The sequence below is a fragment of the Oenanthe melanoleuca genome, chromosome 2 (genome assembly GCF_029582105.1).
Source record: "Oenanthe melanoleuca isolate GR-GAL-2019-014 chromosome 2, OMel1.0, whole genome shotgun sequence".
NCBI classification, from domain to species: domain Eukaryota; kingdom Metazoa; phylum Chordata; class Aves; order Passeriformes; family Muscicapidae; genus Oenanthe; species Oenanthe melanoleuca.
This window is the reverse complement of record NC_079335.1, coordinates 45,634,699-45,655,528: the sequence shown is the minus strand read 5'-3', so window position 1 is coordinate 45,655,528 and position 20,830 is coordinate 45,634,699. Positions and strand designations below refer to the sequence as shown.

At 39.9% G+C, this 20,830-nt stretch overlaps 1 protein-coding gene across 12 annotated transcripts in view; it reads right to left on the bottom strand.

The window, feature by feature from the left end:
- Positions 1–361: 361 nt before the first annotated feature.
- ZNF521 (zinc finger protein 521) overlaps positions 362–20,830 on the bottom strand; it is a 229,676-nt gene continuing 209,207 nt past the window's right edge. For all 12 annotated transcript variants that reach the window (XM_056484126.1, XM_056484116.1, XM_056484115.1 and 9 more), the window contains one exon: positions 362–1,190. In XM_056484126.1, coding sequence (XP_056340101.1) covers positions 1,161–1,190 — 30 coding nt within the window. In that variant the 3' untranslated portion in view covers positions 362–1,160. The remainder of the gene's footprint in view (positions 1,191–20,830) is intronic.

The following is a 20,830-nucleotide window of genomic DNA, read 5'->3' as shown; positions in this document are numbered from 1 at the left end:
GAAGCAATATTTAATTTAAATTTACCGATAATTATACACGGAAGATGCGTGGTGACTCCTCTGGCAACCAATGTGTCAAGTGTGTAAGTATGAAATTGCTGACACAGAAAGATAAAAGCAACAAACCCAGAAAACAGTGAATATCACTCTCAAGCACACGTTGCTTTGCAGTGGGCCAGCAGGTTTGTTTCTACCACTACATTTATATCAATACCTACCTTTGAGAAAAGCAGCCTATTCCGATTGAGCAGATCTGATAGAATGGGATTCCAGACCCTGGTGTTTTTTTAGGTAACATAGCAGCAGTAACAATAATGTTACTTTCTGAGGAAAAAGACAAGACGCAAAGCACACTCACACATAATGGTAAACTGAATTTATTTCCTTTTGGAAAACAATTCCAGTAATCTCCAGGTTCAGACCGCAGAGTAAACATTAATAACAGTAACATACAGGTTAGTTCAACTGATTCAAGAATTTGGCCGTGTGAAATCATTAAGGAAAGTCTTGAACACTCAAAGCTTCAAATGGTATCCAGGAAAAAAAATTCTTTGACAAACTACGTAACAACTATTGCATATATGGTAATGCTATCTGTCATATCGCAAGGCTTACAAATATATATACGGGCCTTATTCAACTGTGGGTTCCTGCTCTGTGAGAAAGAGTCTCTTCATATTTTTTGCAAGAATCTTCAGCAATAAAAAATAGTCTTAGATTCATCCGTTTGTATACCAAAAGAGAGATTTCTAGACTGAAGTTTAAACGAAAGGGAGGCCAAACAGAGCTGCAATGGAACATAGCTATTACCTTCTCCCTCCTCCTTGAAAATGATATTTTTTCTTTAGCTATTTTTTTCCCCTCACACAGTATTATTATTATTTGTATCTTTCCTGAATAGGGCCCAAGTCCACTTGTCTTTATAAGACCATTTTAGTATCAGACAACATAATACATGTGCAACACTTTATATACAGGAAGTCTATCCGGTGCTCAAAAGTTCAAACACATGAACATCCAACAGTTTCGATAATACAAGTTTTATGGTACAATACAATGATTCTGAATAATATACATTAACAATGAAAGTTTCGTGCAAAGAGTAAAATGTGTTCCCTTTTTGTGCCACAAAGAATCCACTGGAAGAGACGGGCCTTGCACTAACTGCTGTGCTGGGTCATCGTATGATTCTGCAACAAAAACAAAAGAAACAACTTAGTCACAGGACAGGCATTTCTGTGTGAAAGAAGGATGCAAGAACAATTTTCCCAACTTATCTTGTAAAATGAAGGGCTGGATAAAAGAGTATTCTTGACCCCTCCTTGTTTAAACTAGCCAGAAACAGCATCATTATTGAAAAGAGGAGTTCTCCCCATCTGTTTCACACCAGTATCCTTTACATGTGCCACAAAAAGGGCAACACACTCTCTACAGGTAGGGTGTGGGCTGACCTGCCCCAGTGATACTGCAGACCAGGTCAGTGATTCTGGTGTCTGCTTACACATGGCTCATGGTTTATGCATTGCAAAATTGAGAAGTATATTGGTCATAAAAGTCTTATGTTAACTGGCTTGTGCTCCCTAGACTGTGGCACTGCTTCAAATGCACTCCTGCAGTAAAACCTATTTCCCCCACATGGTATGGGAACAGTATAGTCTGGTAAGAGCCACTCTGCTAGAGAGCTCAGAGATGATGAGAAAACAGGAGGAGCTGGCACAGCCTGCCCTTTGGCCGCCAAAACCCACAGGTATTTTTCCTCAAGAGAATGCAGTGCCTTCCTTATGTGTAGAATCACAGCATGGACTTTGGAGTCTTAAATTCTCCTTTCCTGTACAAGTGATCACCAAATCAAGCAGCAAATACCAGTTTCACCCTCTTTCCTCCTCACCCCTCAAACCAAGTTGACCACTTTCAGAAAGATGCTATTGTGCTGCCTGTACTGGCTCAGATCCTTCACAAGCATCAACCTAAGAGCAAGGGACCAATCCAACAAACATCTTAAGTTTTCTACAATGTACCCTGCATCCACAGATAACTAGAAAATGTCTGTAAATGCTAAGTCTCAGACAACAGGGCAGCCACTGATTAGTGATGAATTTTCCCCTTAGTAATCGGGGGCAGATTTGGGCCAGTGACCCAGAGGGCAGGGGTGTCAAATCCCATGATTTGCTCCCAGCAGATCCAGACCCTTCACTCCACTTTATTAAGTTAATCTGTCTTTAAACCTCTTTGGACTAACGCACTCTAGGATGAACCTGGTCCCACAAGACAGTCATCATTTACAACAAAGTGAACATCTACTGAACCATACCCTCCAGAGCCACCCATGAAAGGGCACAGGAAAACAGCCTCAGTGAAACGAATGTGAAATACAGCGTGACTGCACACCAGCCTGAAAATCCTCTCTCCCATCCTCCTTCACTCTCTCTAAACTGTGCACGCACACAAATAATAGTTCATGGGACATTTGGCAAGGAAAGGATCTTACAGTAAGACTGAGGAATTTTTAATGTAGTGCCATTCTCAAGATTAAAGGAAAATGACCCAGTGACACTCAAAGATGCAATTTCCAGATGTGAATACATAATGATTTAATGCTGATGGCAGGAATTCCAGACTGTCCAAGGCCAAAGAGTGTTAAAAAAATACACTCCACCACTTGATTTCATCTAGTTCCTCATCCTTCCCATAAAATCATTTCAAAATGCTGTAAAGCACTAACAATAGATGCAGCCAAAAATGTTGGCTGGTCACAGGTAATGGGCTCTGACTTTAAAGCACAAAAGCAAGGAAATTAAGAGTTAAGCCTGACAGTCAGTCCTTTTGTCATCCCGTTGTGTCCATTTATTGCAGCACTTACAGCATAACACCACAGGCTTATAGGAGACCCTGCAGTACCTAGAAACAACAGGACAAGTTAAATATGGGGTGGCAGCCTGAATTCTGATTTTCTTCTCTGCTTCTGAGCAGGTGAAGTAATATACCAATTGTTACATTGCAGACAGATATTTGGGGGGTTCTTTTGTTTCTAGTCTACTGAGAGTAAGCACGTCAGTCATGCCCATTTTTTATTTCTTTTCACTAAGTGAAAAATGCATAATCAGTATGAAGCTGGATGAACAGTTGCATATGAAGCAGTCAAAAGGTATTTTAAAATTGCAGCTGTAACTCTCAATGCAATGACATTTTTGATTAAAAAATAAAAATGCCCAAATATGAAGGAGACAAAATAAAGCACAGCATAAGGATTGACTTGCCCCAGCTCTCAGTGTCCCTGACTCCTGTGCCCTGGCACAAAATGAGATTCTCTGGAGATAATGAAGAAATAATAGAAAAAAACCAAACAAGGGCTGCAGACAAGAATGGGATAGGATAGGAACACAAGGAAATGCTTTGAAGAGTTTAGGCCTTAGAAAGGCAACAATATGTGTTGTAAACAGTCAAAACAAAACAGAGTTTCCAAAGTAATTAAAGGTCCCTAAACATGGGGGACTAGGGAAAAATACCTACTTGGCTAAGTAGCAAAAAAATACAAAGTGGAAGCACTTCAGGAACATAACATTGACAAGAGAAGCAGGCAAAGGATGGGAGGGGAGAGATAAGAAAAGGAGAAAAATTCTGTAATCCCACAGAGAGCCATATTCCACTCTACCCAAAGCCATCTATTGGAGACCCCACGTCTAAGTGACTGAAAATTGCGAACATTAATCCCAGTTATGAACTGCTGTTGTTGTTATGAGGGGTGTTGTGTTTAAAAATTTAGGGCAAAAAATCTCCTCTATTATCTACGCATCCGATCTCTGCTGTGATGGCCTCTCTGCCTCGTGTGCTCCTGCCTCCCTGGCAGGGGGAGATGGGGCAGGAGGGAAGTGGAGTTTGGAGCTCCCGCCGGCAGGGATGCGCGGCACACTCAACATCCCCTGGGTGCCTCGGAGAGCGAGCTGCTCTTCACTAAACACACACTAGGCTAGACTGAAACACACCTCCTCCAGAAGCCTCCTTCAATCAGTTTTGCCTGAGTTTGGAGCAATTAGTACCCCCACTTGCCAAAGAGAAGTCATTTAGCAAAGTGCAGGAGGCACTGTATGCCCCCTTCTTTGCCTCCCCCAAATCTGATTGTGCATAAGCACATCTGTTTAATTACCTGGTAGTCTCCCTGCAAAGCATTTCCTGCTTAGCCATGGAAAGAGGAAAATATTTTTTTTTCAATATAATCTTTTCTGGACTTCATCAACAGCTCTGTTCCAATTTCCAAGAGCTGGGATCTCATGAGGAGACACTAGTTTTCAAATACAAATTCAAGCTTTCCATGCACAAAATGGAGGAACAGGGAAGCAGGAGGGGTGTGTGTGTCACTGCATTTGTTGTCGTGTAGACACAAACCAGGAAAACTCCTACATCCTCAATTACAATGTCTCAGTGCTATCTGGAAAGCAGGTATACTACCTGAGAAAACCTGAATTCTGCATATTTCACAAGCAAAAGAAACTCTTTAAGTGCATTTGCCTTATTCCTAGAAGTAATTATTTTAGATCGCTGAATCCAGAATCCCAATTGTTTGTGACCTACTATAAAATTACATGCCCCCACTTTTCTGGATGAAAATGCTTTGAGATACCCCTGTTGTTAGTGTTAAGGACTTGAAAACATACAAAGAATTTCAGGATAATACTATGTGGAAGAATCTCCTTGGCAAACAAAATACTAAAAGGTTTCTTCGCAGAAAGGCTTGTTTGGTGGATGCCTTTGTGTTTCAGAGGGAACATGAGAAGTAATAGCTAGCAAAAAGTTCCTGCCCACAGCATCAAAATTAACGAAGAAAAAAAATACCCACAGATAGCCACAGACTCAGTAGCCCATTAGAATCCTTAATGTGAGCTGCGGTTTCAATTTAAATGGGACTTCTGTGTTTTATGAGCAGATGAAACAAGACATGGCTGTACCTGACAAACAGTGCAAAGAGGGTACACGTGAAGAGGTATAAAGATGAAATGTAGGTGCATTATTTCAACAGATGGTAACAGTACCACAGCAGCATGTTATTTTTTCCGTAGTTCAAGAACACAAACATGAGTAATCAATCATCACTGATTAAGTAATTATGGTACCCTACATGTTATCACTTATCTGGAATCCTTTATCTGTGTACATTACAGACCATCTTGTATTTTTTTGCATTCAAAAAAATAAAAATGCACCCCACTGCATTGCAATCCAGCTCCAGGTTGTAAAACAGAACTCTACATTACTATCAACCTTTAAGCGCTACAATTCACTTTTTTTTTTAACAAAAGCAATTGGTTTCCAACAGGCTAGATAATAAGTCTTTTGACCTGCATTCTTCTTTGACCCATTAAGGTCACCCCTGTGCTCGGGCATATAGCTGACTTAGGAAATGCCTGCAAGTTCTGCATTTCATCTCCTGCCCACTCAAAATAAAGCTTTCTTTAAATGTGTCTGTACGGGTCCCTGAAGACCAGGGAGGCATCCCTGTAGTGGGCAATGGAGGGACAGAAGCTTCTGCCTTTATTAATGAATGCAGACCATTATGAGTCTGGCTGGCTCCTGCACTGTTCCCAGAAGCATATACTGTACGTGACTTAAAATGCTAGAATATTGACACAAAGCGAGCTGGGCACCCCTAAGGAAAATTACTCCTTGGATATAATGTAGGCTCGTAACAGCTATTAGAGTACAAAATAAAACCCTCCGGGATCAAACTGACATATACCGCATTCTACCTACTCCTCAAACATTAGAAGAATTTCTTTGTGAAGGCATTCTCAAGGACAGCATTAAACTGACTTTTGTAGCAATCTGCAACAGCTTTTTGGCTTACAGCTTTTAGTACTAAATCTCTAGTTTGAATCAATATAAGTACTATATCTACCACATTAATCAATACATTTGGTTCAATACACGTTCTATTAAATTATACTTTCTAATCAAGATTTTCTGCTTCTCTTCCCTTCTTTTTTATTCCAACTTCTTATTCTGTACTACACTTTTCAAACTGTCTGCAGCTAAGAAGAGGATGTTGGATTTTCCAGAACCAAAGGGGAAGAAAGAAATGCTTGTGGAAAGAAAAGCCTAGCAAAGTCTAGCACAGGATCAACACGGTTTCCAGAACTTTGGTCCAATGCTTTATTACTTATCCTGATTGTCATGACCTCTCATGCAGAAAGCTCTGTATTGGACACTGTTGGAATATTATACCATGTGGAAAGGAGAGGGAAGAGGAGTATTAAGTGGTAGCACTAAAACCAAATTAATTAAACTTATTCAGACTAAACTATAACAAAGCACTAGAAGCACAAAAGGTTATTTTTCACACTGTTTCTTCAGATTTGTGCTGCTTCAATATTGCAGCATGGAGTTTCCTGTCAAGGCATCATTATATTGCTGAAGGATTCTTTCCTGGCAAACTGTAATATGATTATACTCAAAGATTGAATCGATGAGTTACTTAGATTTGTACGATACTAAGATTAAATACAAACTATAAATTAGGATGTAAAAATATATTATTTAGTTCAGGTCTTTGGGGATATGTGAAACACTGGGATAGAATATGTTTCCAGCGATTGGAGCGATCTACACAGCTACAGTAAATGACTTTCCCACACCTGTGTTAGATTTGGTGGAATGTGGCTGTTCTTCATAAGAAGAGAATATGAAACACAGTGTCAAAATGATAAACATGCATATTGCAGGCATGCAATGCATTTGCCACTGTCTTATAGATCAAAACCACTGTACTCGTGTCCCTTGCTTACAGTCAGTTTCTCTTTTCCTATCTCCATATAATCACTGTGAACCTGCAGAAAAACTTGCATTTTCTTTTGACATTTAACATCATCTCACTCAGCTCACAATAGTGTCTTATAATACTTTCTAGATGACACAATGTCACCATTAAACAAAAAGGTGAAATAGCATAATAAAAGAGAAGAACAAGAATTCATAGAATTTAAAGACAGAAAAGACCCATTAGGGCGTTTTCTCCACCCATCTTGCCAGTGTTGGATTATTGCCTATAGTGTAATTTCAAGTGTTTTGCCCAGTCCAATTTTAATTAGAGCTTCCAATGCTTCTCCTGGGAGACTATTTCACAGCTTCACAGACCTCAGGGTTAGTATTTTTTTCCTGATGTTCATCCCAGGAGAGGAAGAGGCTCAGCCAACCCCAAATCAGACATGAAACCAAATCTGCATAGTCAGGAGCTGGTTTCAGTAGAATATCTGGGCCATTTTGAAGCATCTGAAAGCAGTAAACTTACTTTCAATGCCCCAACACATTATGGCACTGGCTCCACTGCTGCTGCAAGCAATTAAGAACATTCAGTTATGTGGATTTCTAAGGCTTAGTTGTTGTATAGGTAAAAAAATAGTATAGGTGGGATTTGGGTTTCTGTACTAAGGGTAATGACTTCCATAGTGCACTCCATCAAATGAATTAATTGAAGGTTAGGGTCATATCCAGTTCATTCTATGATTCTATAATCCTTAATTGTATGGACAGAGCATCCATGGACATTCAGACTGTAAACATTTATGTCTTTTTTACATATGTGAAATACAAAAAGAGCAACTTCAGTTGAAGCTGATTAACAAATGAGCAATTATTTCCCCTCTCAAACCCCACCCTTCCTTTCATAAAACACCATCTACAAGAAATTAACTTCAATTGCTGTATCTGAAATGTTGGAACTAACAAATGCTTTTGGTGTGTTTCACCCCAGGAATTACAATGCTTCTGACACGAATATATATTCATATTTCAGTGGTGACACTTATGCGGAGTGAATGAGGGTGCTAGAAAAGAGATGATGTCTAATAGTTTTTCATAGGTAAAAAGTAGGAGGCTGAATGGAGACTTTGGAGTTCTGGAGAGAACAGAAAAAGTCCAGGCAAAGTGTCCCTGAATACCAGCATCTCCAGGACTGTAGTGTAGTTGGCAGAGCAGGAGAAGTAACAATGAATTTATAAATACACTAAAGTAGGCATGGAGTTTCATCCAGGCCAAGTTGGCTCACCAGCACAGACCTAACAAAATACAGTCTCCAAAACTTCAGATTCCCAAGGAAATTGATCTGAACTAAACCAGAGCTATTTCCACAACAAGAAAGGGGCCAAATCCCAAGAGAATCTGTGTTCCCATAAATACCATTTATGTGTGGTGAGTTGATGTTTACCAGCCTTTGAGAATCAGGTCTGTTCTCAGACATGTTTGCCAATTAAGTGGTCATCTTAGGACATGACTGACCACTGTTGACAATGATAATTTAGGAAAGTCTACCCTGAATTGCAGTCATTCATATAAATTAATTCACCTAAGCTATGTGATTTGATATTACGTTAATGTTTCTGAAATAGCATGACTGGTAATCAGATTTTATTCTTTATCATATTTATGTAAAATTCTCAGTGTTCTGGTTTTTCCACTCAGCATTTCCAGCTGGGCCAGAGAAAAACTACCTATAAAAAAATCTCAAATTGAAGAGCATATTCTCAGGGATGCAAACTGAAAATTAAAACCAAACCCAAACCAAACCAAACCCCCTGATACCTATTTTTCTTCAGAGACTTCCAATAAGTCACAAGTAAAATGTCAATGATTCCTTTTGGATTCATTACTATATGCGAGTACATATATCACAGATTTGTTGTATGGAAAAGAATGACATATATTCCTGGGTACAGCAAGTAAGGCTTTCATCATTGTCACCAGAAGAGAACAGACACAAACACCGATGCCTGTTCACCATCCTTGCACCTTCCTCATTATGAGCGTTGGCAGGGGGCTCCCAGCTAAGCCTCTGACATAAATCAGAGTAGCTTGAAGGCTGTTTTAACCTATGGTGCCAGGCAACCTCCTCCCATAAGCCTGCCTCACCCTGGCTGCTGTTCATTGAAATGCAGTGAAACTTGCAGCAACGTCTCCCATTTCAGGGGAGGTGTGCCTGGCTACACAGGAAAGGTGTGTGCATTACCCCATAAAAGAGAAAGTGGTGGGGAGAGGGGGCAATGGTCAGGGCATGTGCACAACAATTCTTGAAAACTGGGAAACCTATCTGTTCTTTTACATGGCAAAGGGGCTGTACTGATCATCAGGATCCAGGTTTAAGTCTTGTCTGTAGAAAAACAAGGCCTTTGTGATACTGCAAATGTTTGAAATTAATATACAAGCATTCTTCCCCAATAAGAAAATTGTTCATTAAGTGGGAATAAAAGCTTAAACAAAAAAGGCAGAAGGAGGCACTTCTGAGAAATATATCAAAAGTCTTATTACTTTAGAATATGGTTATGGTTACCCTGGTATAAATTAAGAAAAGCTCCACTGAAATCAAGGGATTTTCAAGACAGGAACAAGCAAGAATAGAGACAGGTCTTTAGGGTTTACAACAAAGTGAATATTGCTCGTATACTGATCAGTTCTTTTGCAGAGGGCACAGCCAGAAGTCTCTTCACCTTGTCAGACACAGTAAGCAGAACCCAAAGTTGAACAAATACAGATTTGTCTGCAGCTATTGTACACCAGAGTAGCAGGGGACAACAAGCCTTGATAGGCAACACTATCTAATAAGATATTCAGGGATTAAGTCAGTGTTTTACAAGACACGTGTTCATGGGCTAGCTGTTGCTCTGTTGTTTTATATTTTTCTTTGTTATGTTTAATTTATCATGCTAGTGCTGTCTAAACTACATCTGTAAACAAGTTTAAGTTTGACCGACCTCCTCTTTTACATCCACAGGCAGCATTTCTACTTTGTGTTCTGATTTCAGATACCTTAAAGACAAATAAATCTGTGGGGGAGATAGAGGTAACAAACCTGAACAACAAAAACAAACCCCTTTGTCTGACAATATGCGATCATATGTGAATACAAATTTGCCTAGCTGTGAGTGAGGAACTGGCTCCTGGAACTGGAGCTATGCTATGCACAGATTCCTTTATAGGTCAAACCCAATTAAACAAACTACTACTAAATATTTAACAGCTCAGTGCAGTAATTAGTGACAAATAATGGAAGCTAAAACTGATAATTGCACAGAAATGTCCTGTTGGAAACATTACACATTCCTTACTCCTCCTCTTTCTCTCATACTCAATAAATCCTGATCCTTTCCAAGGATTAAACTGACAAACGAATCTGGATTTTACACATATCTATTTGGTCTGCAATGAAGACCAATTTCTGCTTTCTATGACTTGCGAAAAGGAACTTTCCAAGGGGAATTCTTCTTCTCAAATTTCCATTTTGGGTTCTCTGCTTTTAAGCAGAGTAATTGCTAAAACATGAATTGATTTCAAATCTTCAACCAACCTGCAGGTCCAGAATTCAAGCTCCTGTCCATAGGATTCAAAAGGTCACCCAATTAAAATGGGGAAGCACACAGAGCTGTGATTTATATGCAAAGGGCAACCTTTAAAACAATGATACTTTCCAGTTTTCCACAGGTGCATGTACAAGAATCTCTTTGAACAAAATTACAAGTGAAATTACAAGTTTCTTGATACAGCCTGAAAGAAAAGTGCTGTAACTTGTCTGCACTCCTATTATGCAGACAGACACATCCTGCACTTGTATCGATTGCTGATTTCACCTCCCTGCCTTCCTGACAGAACTCTGGGTATTGTGCTTACCAGGTGACAGGGAATCTGGAATCTGGATTCTCCACACACTGCCAGCTGGTGCATGGGGCCTTGTACAACAGCACCTGGCACACTGGGGGTTGTGGATCAGCCCAAGATTAACTCACAGTGGCTAACAACATTTTCACTTGGGTGAAAGCAAACCCTGAACAAGCCCACTTTTAAAATCGGCAAACTTTCCTTTCACATGTGGAAATCATATTTGGAAGTTATCCATCTAGCAAGGACATATGCATATACCCAGTTAAGATAATGCAGAAGTGGATGGGAGCGTATGCTGGATCCTGAAATCAGGAATGTAAATGGAAATTTGTCCCCTTGTCCATGGTGTATCAATTTTAGACTGTGTAGGATAGAAAAGGAAAAGCTATGGTGGTCTGCTCTCCTCCTCTTCTAAAAGCTCCAAACTCTGTTGCACATTGGTACATCCTTTTCCTTCAAGACAGTTTGCAAGGAAAGCCAGATTGAGCAGATTTGATGGTAACAGCCAAGGATTTCTGAGCTGATAAGCAGAGGCCCCCATGGATTTTGAGCTCTGACTTCCTTCACAACCAGTTACTGTGCCAGCCCATCTTGGACATCTTACAGTCCTTATTCCTACAACTCTTCAAACAAGGAATAGCAGGAACTGGGACAGTGCTTATGTGGCAGCCTTGGTGTGTGTGTGAATTGCAAATCTACTGCTTGGAAAAGAAACTAAGGACAATTTTTATCCCTTCATAGCTGATGATTAGTTAAACAGTTAAGAACCCTATGTTGAAACATTTTGTTCTTAGAGCAACCTCATCTGAGTTTCCCCCTTTAAAGTCCAAGAAACTCCATGTTTTAAAGGTGACTTTTATAGAGACTAGAATGATATTTTGCCCTTTATAACAAAGTCATTCTCTAAATTTTGTGAGGACACACACTGTAAATCAATAAATCTGGAGCATTTACTAGCATGTGGTACCAGAACAAGAAAATTTCATGTTTGTCATTGTGGTTATTGGTTGTAAAATTCAGTTTGGTTTCTCTATTGTCTTCTGTTTTCTGGTTTGTTTTTTTTTCAATTGCATTTGTGTAAAAGAAGTGTGAAATGTGGCCACAGTTAAATGGGAGGAATTTCACTTTCTCCTGTTTACAGAACCTTAAAAATGGGGAAGGCAGTGAAGCACAGTTCCTACAATTTAATACTCCTCCCCCAAAAAAGAAGTACCACAAAAAGAAGCATCCTTTTATGTCTTTTTCCTTCCTCCCTGTGAGAGATGATGTACCCTCCTACAAATGTCATTCTCTGAGGTTGGTCATTCTGTGTCCTGTCAGACAGCTGGCCAGTGACACGTTGCAAGTCAGACATTTCATTAGCTCCTGCCTTGACCCTGTACTGACAGTGGAAGAAATGCTCCCACCCCTCACCTCTGGCTCTGGCTTGTGATGCCAGGTACTCCTGTCTCCTTGGCTATCTCCTGCAGCTGCTGCTTTCACCCCTCGTTGCCCATTAGGGCTGTTTTTAGTGTGGCAATCTTCAGATTGAGTGAAAAGAATCACATTTACAAGGAGAATAACTGGAGACAACACTCATTTGCTGTCCACATTTAGTGCCTAGGTATCTGAAACAGAGAACTTTAATTCCTCTACAAAAAGATGTGCTGTAGCTATGGTGAGGCTAATCTATAACCCTCATGATTTTATGTAATTTGCTACTCCAAGTTAATTTTAATTCATCAAAATAAAACCCTTTAAAGTAAAGTATTAGCTTGAATCCAGAAAAAAAAAAAAAAAAAAAAAAAAAAAAAAAAGCAAAATCTTTGCAATTGGAGGGCAATTCATCATACTACAGTGCACACTTACATAAATTCAAAAGTTAGCTATAAACAAGTACCCACAGCAATAGTGCCAAGCATAAAGGGGCAGGCAACAGGAGGCCTGCTTTCTAATAAGCCCTCAAAGGAACCTGCCACACAGAAGTGGCACTTATTCTAATTTAAAGCTCTCACAGTTACTTTACCATGACAAAATTTATAAACTAATAACTTTAGTAAACAGACTGGCACTCCAAACAAAAACCCACACAGCAGTTCAGGCCCACAGAGAAAACAGCTTTCTTAGAAAGGTACTGTCTTCAACAGTGAGATAAAACATTTTTTGTGGGCTACTCTTGCAGTCCCTGATGTTCAGTAACAATTCTGCACCATTCCAGTACATCTGTATTGTCACTTCATTTGTGGTTTGTAGTCTATTGTCCCCACAAATCTTTTTAGCATCCTAAGGTATATTACACATCTGTATATTTGTGTCCTGGTCAGCTCAAACCAAGAAATACTTCTGGATTTGAAAGTGCCTACTCTGGGTCTGTGATCTCCCTTAAAGTGTGATTAGTCAGGGTAATTTGCTTTCACATTGTCAGTTTAAAAACATATTTAATATTTGCAATTAAAGCTCATGTTCTTTCTCATCTCTATTAGTTCTGATTCTCAGTAACTGATAAAAATTGCAAAAATTATACTGTTCTTCATTTATATACATGAAGAAAAAAGACAATAAGAAAGTAATAATAAGGGCTTAGCAGGAAATTACAGAAGTCTCTGTAATACATGCATATTGGATTTTTTTTTGTTGTATTCTAAAACCACATCACTTTGTACAAAGTTCCCTTTCAAATCAAAGCGATGCTGAAGTAAAACAACTGCAGGCAAAATTCCTAAGACACGATGCAATGTGTGTCAGAACGCTCATCACTTCAGGCTGACCTGCCAATGTATCTTGGGAAACATGGTAAAAAGACAAATCTGCAAGTTCCTAAGAAACTTTGAATGATAAGAATTGTGTGTGGCACACAAACCACAGAATGCTGTACAGTAGATGTCCACCCCTTCCTACAGCTTCTAGGCACACCTGCTCAGGCTGTGCTCCTAAGAGCATTGAGGGGGAGCCAGCATCAAGAGGCTTTTACAGAGGAAAGCAGAAAAATGAAAAGTTTGTGCTGAGATCAGTGATGTGGAATCGAAAGATCAGAATTTAGTACTGTACACAGTCACCTGCTGTCAGCAATAGAGCTCTGTCATAAATTTGATACAGGTGAAGTTAGCAAGATGACATTTTTGGACCTTGACAGGCAATTTCTGTCACCTGCATTTTCAGGGGGTTCTCAGCACCTCGCAGAATCCATCCCTGCATCCAACCCACTTCCTAGGGGGACCCAGTATTGTCTCAAGAAGTGTCCTTTTAGGCCTTAGGACTAAGGATTTTGGTCACAGGGCTTGTTTTTCCAGAAACAAATGCATTGTCAAGGCAATCTTCAAACTCACCAGAGAGTCATTTCTAAGGGTTTTTGAGAAACCTCTTTTCACAGATATATTTCCCTATTAAGTTCTGCACAAGAGTCCCATCTGTAGAGACTTACAGTTCTCTGCTAAATTGTGTGCATTTTCAGATTAATTCCTACATGCTCACTGTATATTATTGTAAATCCATGCGGCCTAAGCATTCAAATCATGGGCTACCATAGTCCTCAGTGCATGTTAAATCATTCCTAACACTGCCCAAACTTCTGCCAGCTGATAATAGCCCCATGGGATTGCTATACCAATTAAAAATCCCTGGAATTCATTGGAGTCTGAGACATGCCTGTGAGGACCAAAAGGGAGTGATACAGAACCAGCTTGCAAAATAAACAGGATTTGCTGCGTACTGAGGGAATCCTTGGCTGTCTGACTAAGGTACCTTTTATACTGGCAGGGGATGCAAATTGGAGCCTGAGGATCTGCACTTTCATTTTCAAAGCTCTTTGCAAACATCAACCACTTCACCTTCACACCATCGCTTCAAGGGAAGTAAATATGTACAGTTCCAGCATCTTCTGTTTTCTGGAGGTGCAAAGAAGCACAGGGCATTTTTACAGTCTCTTCAGGCACAAAAGGCTTTTGACAACCTCTTCCTTTGTGGGCAAATGAGCTTCTCAAGCCACGGAGGGAATTGGTGGCAGAACAGGGTTTTCTGGAAAGATCCTGCTATCCAGCCTGGTGCTGAGTCCACCCTGCCTAACCTGCAACACACCAAAGCAACTTGCAGAATTCTAGCCACACACTGCTTCAATGCAGATTACTACATGTCACCCTCCATAATGTCTCCTGTGAAAGGAATTCTACATGCTCCCGCTTTGCTTCCCCCCCCAAATGGTGGCAAGGTTAGAGACAAGTTGTTTCCTCAAGGCTAAATTAAAAATGGCTCTGTGTTTTGCTAAACAGTCCTCTGAAGCACGGGCAGCGTGTGTTTGTGTGTGTGTGTGCCTGAAAAGGACCCCAATGAAAGGAAGGAATGAGAGATGCTAAACAATGCTGTGCAAAGTTGCAGACTGTTCGGCTACAGGCCAGAAAATGAATCCAATTTTTCATTCTGTCATTATAAATATTTCAGTGCAAATGGTACTGATTTTCTGCAACTGTGGTTAAGCAAAGGGCCTCCGAGTGAATATTTAAGGGGGAAAAAAAAAGAGAAGAAGAAAAAGAGGGAAGGGAAAAAAAGAAAAATAAGAGGGAGGGGGGAAATTAAGGTTAGCAACCAATTAATTTCAAACTTTCAGTGTAAAAGATTCTGGGAAAAATTCTACAGTGATGCAGCGTGTGACTCGAAGGAGGGAAAAAAACATTTACTCTGCTCTTCTTCTGACAGTTTCTCATAAAATATCTGCAGTCCATCTATCTTTTAGTACTCCAGGCTCCTCTGGAGAGCAGAAAATAGTAGTTTAAAGCTCACTTCAGTGCCAGTCTGCGGGAGATTGCTTTCCACAGGACCCCTGCTGATGGAGGCCTAGGGGAAGAGGCCCAGGAGTTATTCAATCAGTCCAAGGCTCTGGGGCGGCCAGGGCTCCTTTGAGGGCTGATTATAAAGCTGCCCTCCTGTTGCCTGCCTCTGAACAGAACGAAATGAGCAGCCTCTTGCTGAGCAGATTCTGCAAGAAGGAATTTCACCTGTCATGGAGTTTGTCAGAATTTCAAGATTTATCTTGGTGCAAAATTAATAAAATACCAACTAGGATTTCAGCCTGACTACTCAGCTGTGTCATCTCAAAGTGATCTTTCACCTAAGAAAACCTGGACACAGAGCTACTGAAGTCATTCTTGCCCTACTTTTGCTCAGGAGCTTTGGTGGATGCTACAGCTGAATAATAAAATGATTAGAGGTGGATTTCCTGACAATTACACCCAACGTCAAGTCCTGGGTGGGTGCTACCGTCCTCGTGCGTGACCTTCCACCTTCCTTCTGTGGTTACTAAATCTCCCTGGAATAAGCTAGAAATCTGAAATAGAAAAAGATCATTTCTGCAGTTTATAACATAGCAGGTCCCTTATGGCAGCACATCTGTTAAGTTCATACACTGGTATTCCAGGTCTGGATTTGATTTATAAGTTTTAAAGGAATACAAACAACAGACTACATGAGATTAGATCCAGTGAAACACTGCAAATTAATATTGCCGTGACAGTCAAGTACATGGTCTTTTAACCATATTCTGAGTTTAATGTTGTGGTAAAGTGCCAGGTTGATAAAGCATCATCTAAATCTCTGTGAGCTGAGTGCAATTCTTCCAAAGCTAGACAGTCTCACCAGTCTTCTGACAGTGCCTTACAGCAAGAATAATAATAATAAAAAATCTTCATACACTACCTGTTTAGTTAAGACTGTACTAGTTTATAGCACTTGGTCACATGAATTTCAAGTCTCAGATAGCAAAGAAGCAACTTGCAGCCTGCAAGAGAGCTTTTCAGCTAAAAGAGTAGATCAACTTGGAGAAAATAAAATTCAGCTGATGGGTAAATAAATATTAATAAATAAAATTCAATCATTCAGTATTATTCAATGTCGTTGGTTTGGATCTTGACACGGAGAGGCAGAGATCCACTGTACCAAGAAACAGTTAAATAAATCCCCCATCTTAGATTGGGAAGAAAAATGCATTTACCATCAACAGCTCTAACCCTGAGCTGTGACAATTTCTCTGTTCTGTTCAAAGCTGTTTGCTGTTCGAAGCAACAAATCTACCTTTCTGTCTATTTTCTCCCCAGCATTTTCTAACAAGAGCTTAAAACAAATGGTAACATATCCTTTACCTTCCTCCTCACCCTTAGATGACAATTCAGCATTAATACACATCATAAAGCCACCTTTACCAGGCACTGGTAGTGTGACAGTTTTAACACCAAGAGATCTCACAGTAAAGGGGGAGACAGAAAGCACGCAAGTGAATGCACAGATGGTGGGAGGGGACACAGGGTGCTCTCAGCAGGTTACAGTAGAGATGCATTAACTCCACAGAGGGATAAGGGCTTCCCACCAGTACAGTCATGAATTATAACTGAGCATGGGAGTGAGTTCTTAGTGCCTGTCTCACAGCAAATATACTGTTCCATTTTCCTGCACAATCACCTTTCACCTTTACAAATGCAAAGCCAAGCAAAATGCACCACTAATATTTAACAATATCACAGGTCCTTTATCTTACACAGCACACATCTACACACAGGAAGTATGGGGGGAGGCAGAGTATTCCCTGGCACAGCATATCCCCGAGCAAACTTACACACCCATGATCCGTGACCGTGCCTAGCGATTCTCCTGCAAAATGACACTATAACAACACAGAAAAACAACCAAAGCTGCACGTAGAAATGTGTGCAACTCAGCAGTATTGGTTCATGAGAACTGAATCATCTCTTTCTCTCTTCCTTTGTTAACAGGGTGGAGGACACTCAATTTCAGCTTTGAACACAAAGGAACCTCAACTTAAAAAAAATCACAAGCCCTCAAAATTCCATTCTTTTCCCACCCAAAATGTTTACACCTTGATTTGATCAAAGTATGGTGAAACTGCCTCCAATAAGAGGTAGAAATGCTAAACCTAAAAGCTGTTTCTTCTGAATGGGGGATATACACATTTTTTGCAACATACACTTACATTTGTGTAGCCACTCTGCACCAGTATTTTTCACTCATGTTTAGAACTGAGTGGCCCAATGATGCTCTTACCCTGCCACTGACAGGAAAACAAAACAAAAAAAAAAACAAAAACAAAAACAAAAAAAAAAGCAAAAACAAAGTAAAGGAAGCAAAAAAAGCAAAAGAAAAAAAAAAAAAAAAAAAAGGCACCCCTTTTGGGCCAAGTTTGCTGTTTACTGGAGTGTCTCTTTATGAATCACTGACCACACCTTGTTTTCCCAAACTATCTGCACCTCCTCCCTAGGGGAATTCATCCCCTCCCAGCTTTCCTCCTACTCAATGAACCTATCAATGGAGAAAACTTGTTATTTTTGGCAGCTGAAAATTTGACCAGTTTTAAAGGATTCATTTACCATGCCTTTCACTTTTGTTTAAATCCTCAGTGTTCCCGTTCTAAATGACAGCATGGCAAGCATTGCTTTTAAGCAGTATTCATCTTGCCTACCACATCTCAGCCTTTCACAGACGGCTGCTCTCTCTCCAACAATGGAGCCTTACTCCTTCATAGCTTGAGGGCAGAGACTCTCACTAGCTGTAGACTTGCTGCAAATATCACAATAAAGGACACAAATGTGAATTTCTTGTAAAATATGGGCTGGCTCTGGAGGTACCTTGCTTTAGAAAACTCTGTCAAGAGCAAATAATATATCTTTCTCCAAAATGCACAGCAGCCACACAGCTGAAAGAGCTTTTCCAAGTGATCTAACATGTCAATGGAATCAGGATGCTTGTGAATTTTACACTTTTCTCCACTTTAGGTCTCTGATCGATATTTTAGCTTCTGTCACACTTAATATACTCAATGCTGGTTTGGCAGCATGTCTTGTGGAACTTAAAAAAAAAACATAAAACCCCCGAAGCTCGAGGAGGTGCTCTGCGGTGGAAGAAGGTAGGCTTTGAACTAAGATCTTAAGAGGTAGCAGTTTTGCTGCTACCAAACCCCTGTACCTATGCCTTGGTACAGCAAAAAAATGGAGGAGTGAGGATGCTGGGAGCAACAACAACCTTGTGCCAGTGCTGCAGAGGGAAGTGGGGGCAGACCTGGAGCTGCAAACTTCCAGTGATAACCATGTGCCACCACTCGTTGGGAAATGACAGGACCAGTGGAGAGTGGAGCCAGGAATAAGGAGCTTATTCATGGAGATGGAGTGAGGGGGGCCAGCAGCAGGGTAGGGGGAAGGGAAATGAGATTTGCAGAACTGGCCATGAAGCTCCTCAATACACCATAGCTGGATGCTTCATAAAGTCACACTGATGGCAGTCCCGGAGATGGCCATCTGTTGTCAGCTCTGGGCCAGATGAAAGATAATATAATGGCAGCTACTGGTAGCTAACAGCAGGGCAGTTGTAGGAAGGAATGTGTCCTAGAATGAAGAAGTGGTGCTTCCTGTTTAGCACAGAAAAGCAGTCATCGACATCAACTACATTAGCAAGAAATTAATGGATGGACAATTAACAGAACTGAACTGATCTACCAGGGAAATTATTCATATGCAAACAGAGTGCTTATTTCTTCTGCTTACTCCAGGTGTATGTGCCAACTGATCTGACTAATGGCAAGGTGTAGGCTGAAACATTCAGGGCACAGATGATAAAACCTCATTTTCTGCAAAGGGCAGAATTCCATTTCTAATGATTATCTGTGGGTCAGGGAATACATTTACTGCTTTCTCTGCCCTCAGTCTATGACAGGACTCTCTGATGTTCACTGAGGTTTCTATAAGGACTGAGGGTAGAAACTGGCCTTTATGTAATAACTGAATTTCCCCTTATTATTACCATGATTTATTTTTACAAGTGTCTTACCATTATTACCAGCATCACTCAGAAGAAAAAATGTTTGCTTTCCCAAGCACTATTATTTCTATCTTGTTTCTTTCTTTGTCCCATAATCTTTCTGCTTCTCCTCTACTCCTCTGCCTTTTGTTCCCTTCTTCCTCTGCCTTTCTGTCCCTTTTTTTTTCTGCAGCAACTTTTCATTTGCTTCTTTAGGCTGAAATCTCTTACATCTCACTGTTCTGTTTGCTAAAAAGACCTCAGAAATTATGATTTTAATGTTGACATGTAACATTGCTGATACGTTTCAGAGACAACATTTGCTGCTTTCAGACTAGAAACCATGAATTTCATTTCACATTTTTGCATATCATAAGGATTTGCAGTTGTAATGATTACAAACTTTACTATATTGCCTGATTCTGCAGAATCTGTTTAATATAGACCATATGAGTCAATTTGGAGAAGAGATGCCTGGGTTATTTTTTTAAATAGGTATTTCTATTTTACCAAAAGAATACTGCCATACAAGCATATAAACAGGAAGAAGTAGGCAAAATAGGGACATACATTCAAGCACACACACTTTTGAATATGACTCTATCCCCTAGTAAGAGAAGCAATATAAATTTTTGCTTATTTTTGAATAGGTACTTTATGAGTATCACTCAGGACAACATACTTACTTTTCAGTTCTTTACCATTTTACTGTTCCTGAAGTCTGAATTTCTTTTCAAGATTAAAATCTGTATTTAGATATAATATCCATCACTTAAATGCTGTACTGTCTGTCTTTGCCAATTAATTCTGTATTTTCATCAATAATATTACTCAATCATCTGAAAAAGCAAACCCATAATTGTGATTCAATTGTGATTTGCTCCAGAAATGTAAGGAATGTTCTCACAGGGAATGTATAAGGGATGTTGTGAACACATTGTTTCCTGCTTATTTACAGGAAAAAGTGTAGAAAATTTCACAGGCTGACTATGGTACATAGAGTTACTCATATATGAAGTATGTGGACACAAATAAGTCACATTAATACTAAGCTCATCTTTGACAAGCACTATTTAGTGAAATCAAAATGGTCCTGAAAAATTCTGGCACTTTGGGCATGGTAAGCTTTGCAATTTGGTATAAATATTCATGAACTAATGAAGTACCCACAGGGAGTGTTTACATTTGAATAGGCCAATCAAAGGTGGGTGAACTCACAAGCTCCAAACCTGGAAATTTCTTATTTAGGAAAGAATTACTGCATGAAAACCTAATGTGGCCATAACACCCCTCAATCCCCAGGAGGGAAGGGGCACTGGAAGGGAATTCAAAGAATTTCTTTTTGTATTTAAACTTTGTTTGACATTGAAGCAAAAGACTTGCAGGGGAAACACTTAGAAGGTATGTTCTTAAAGAGCTAATG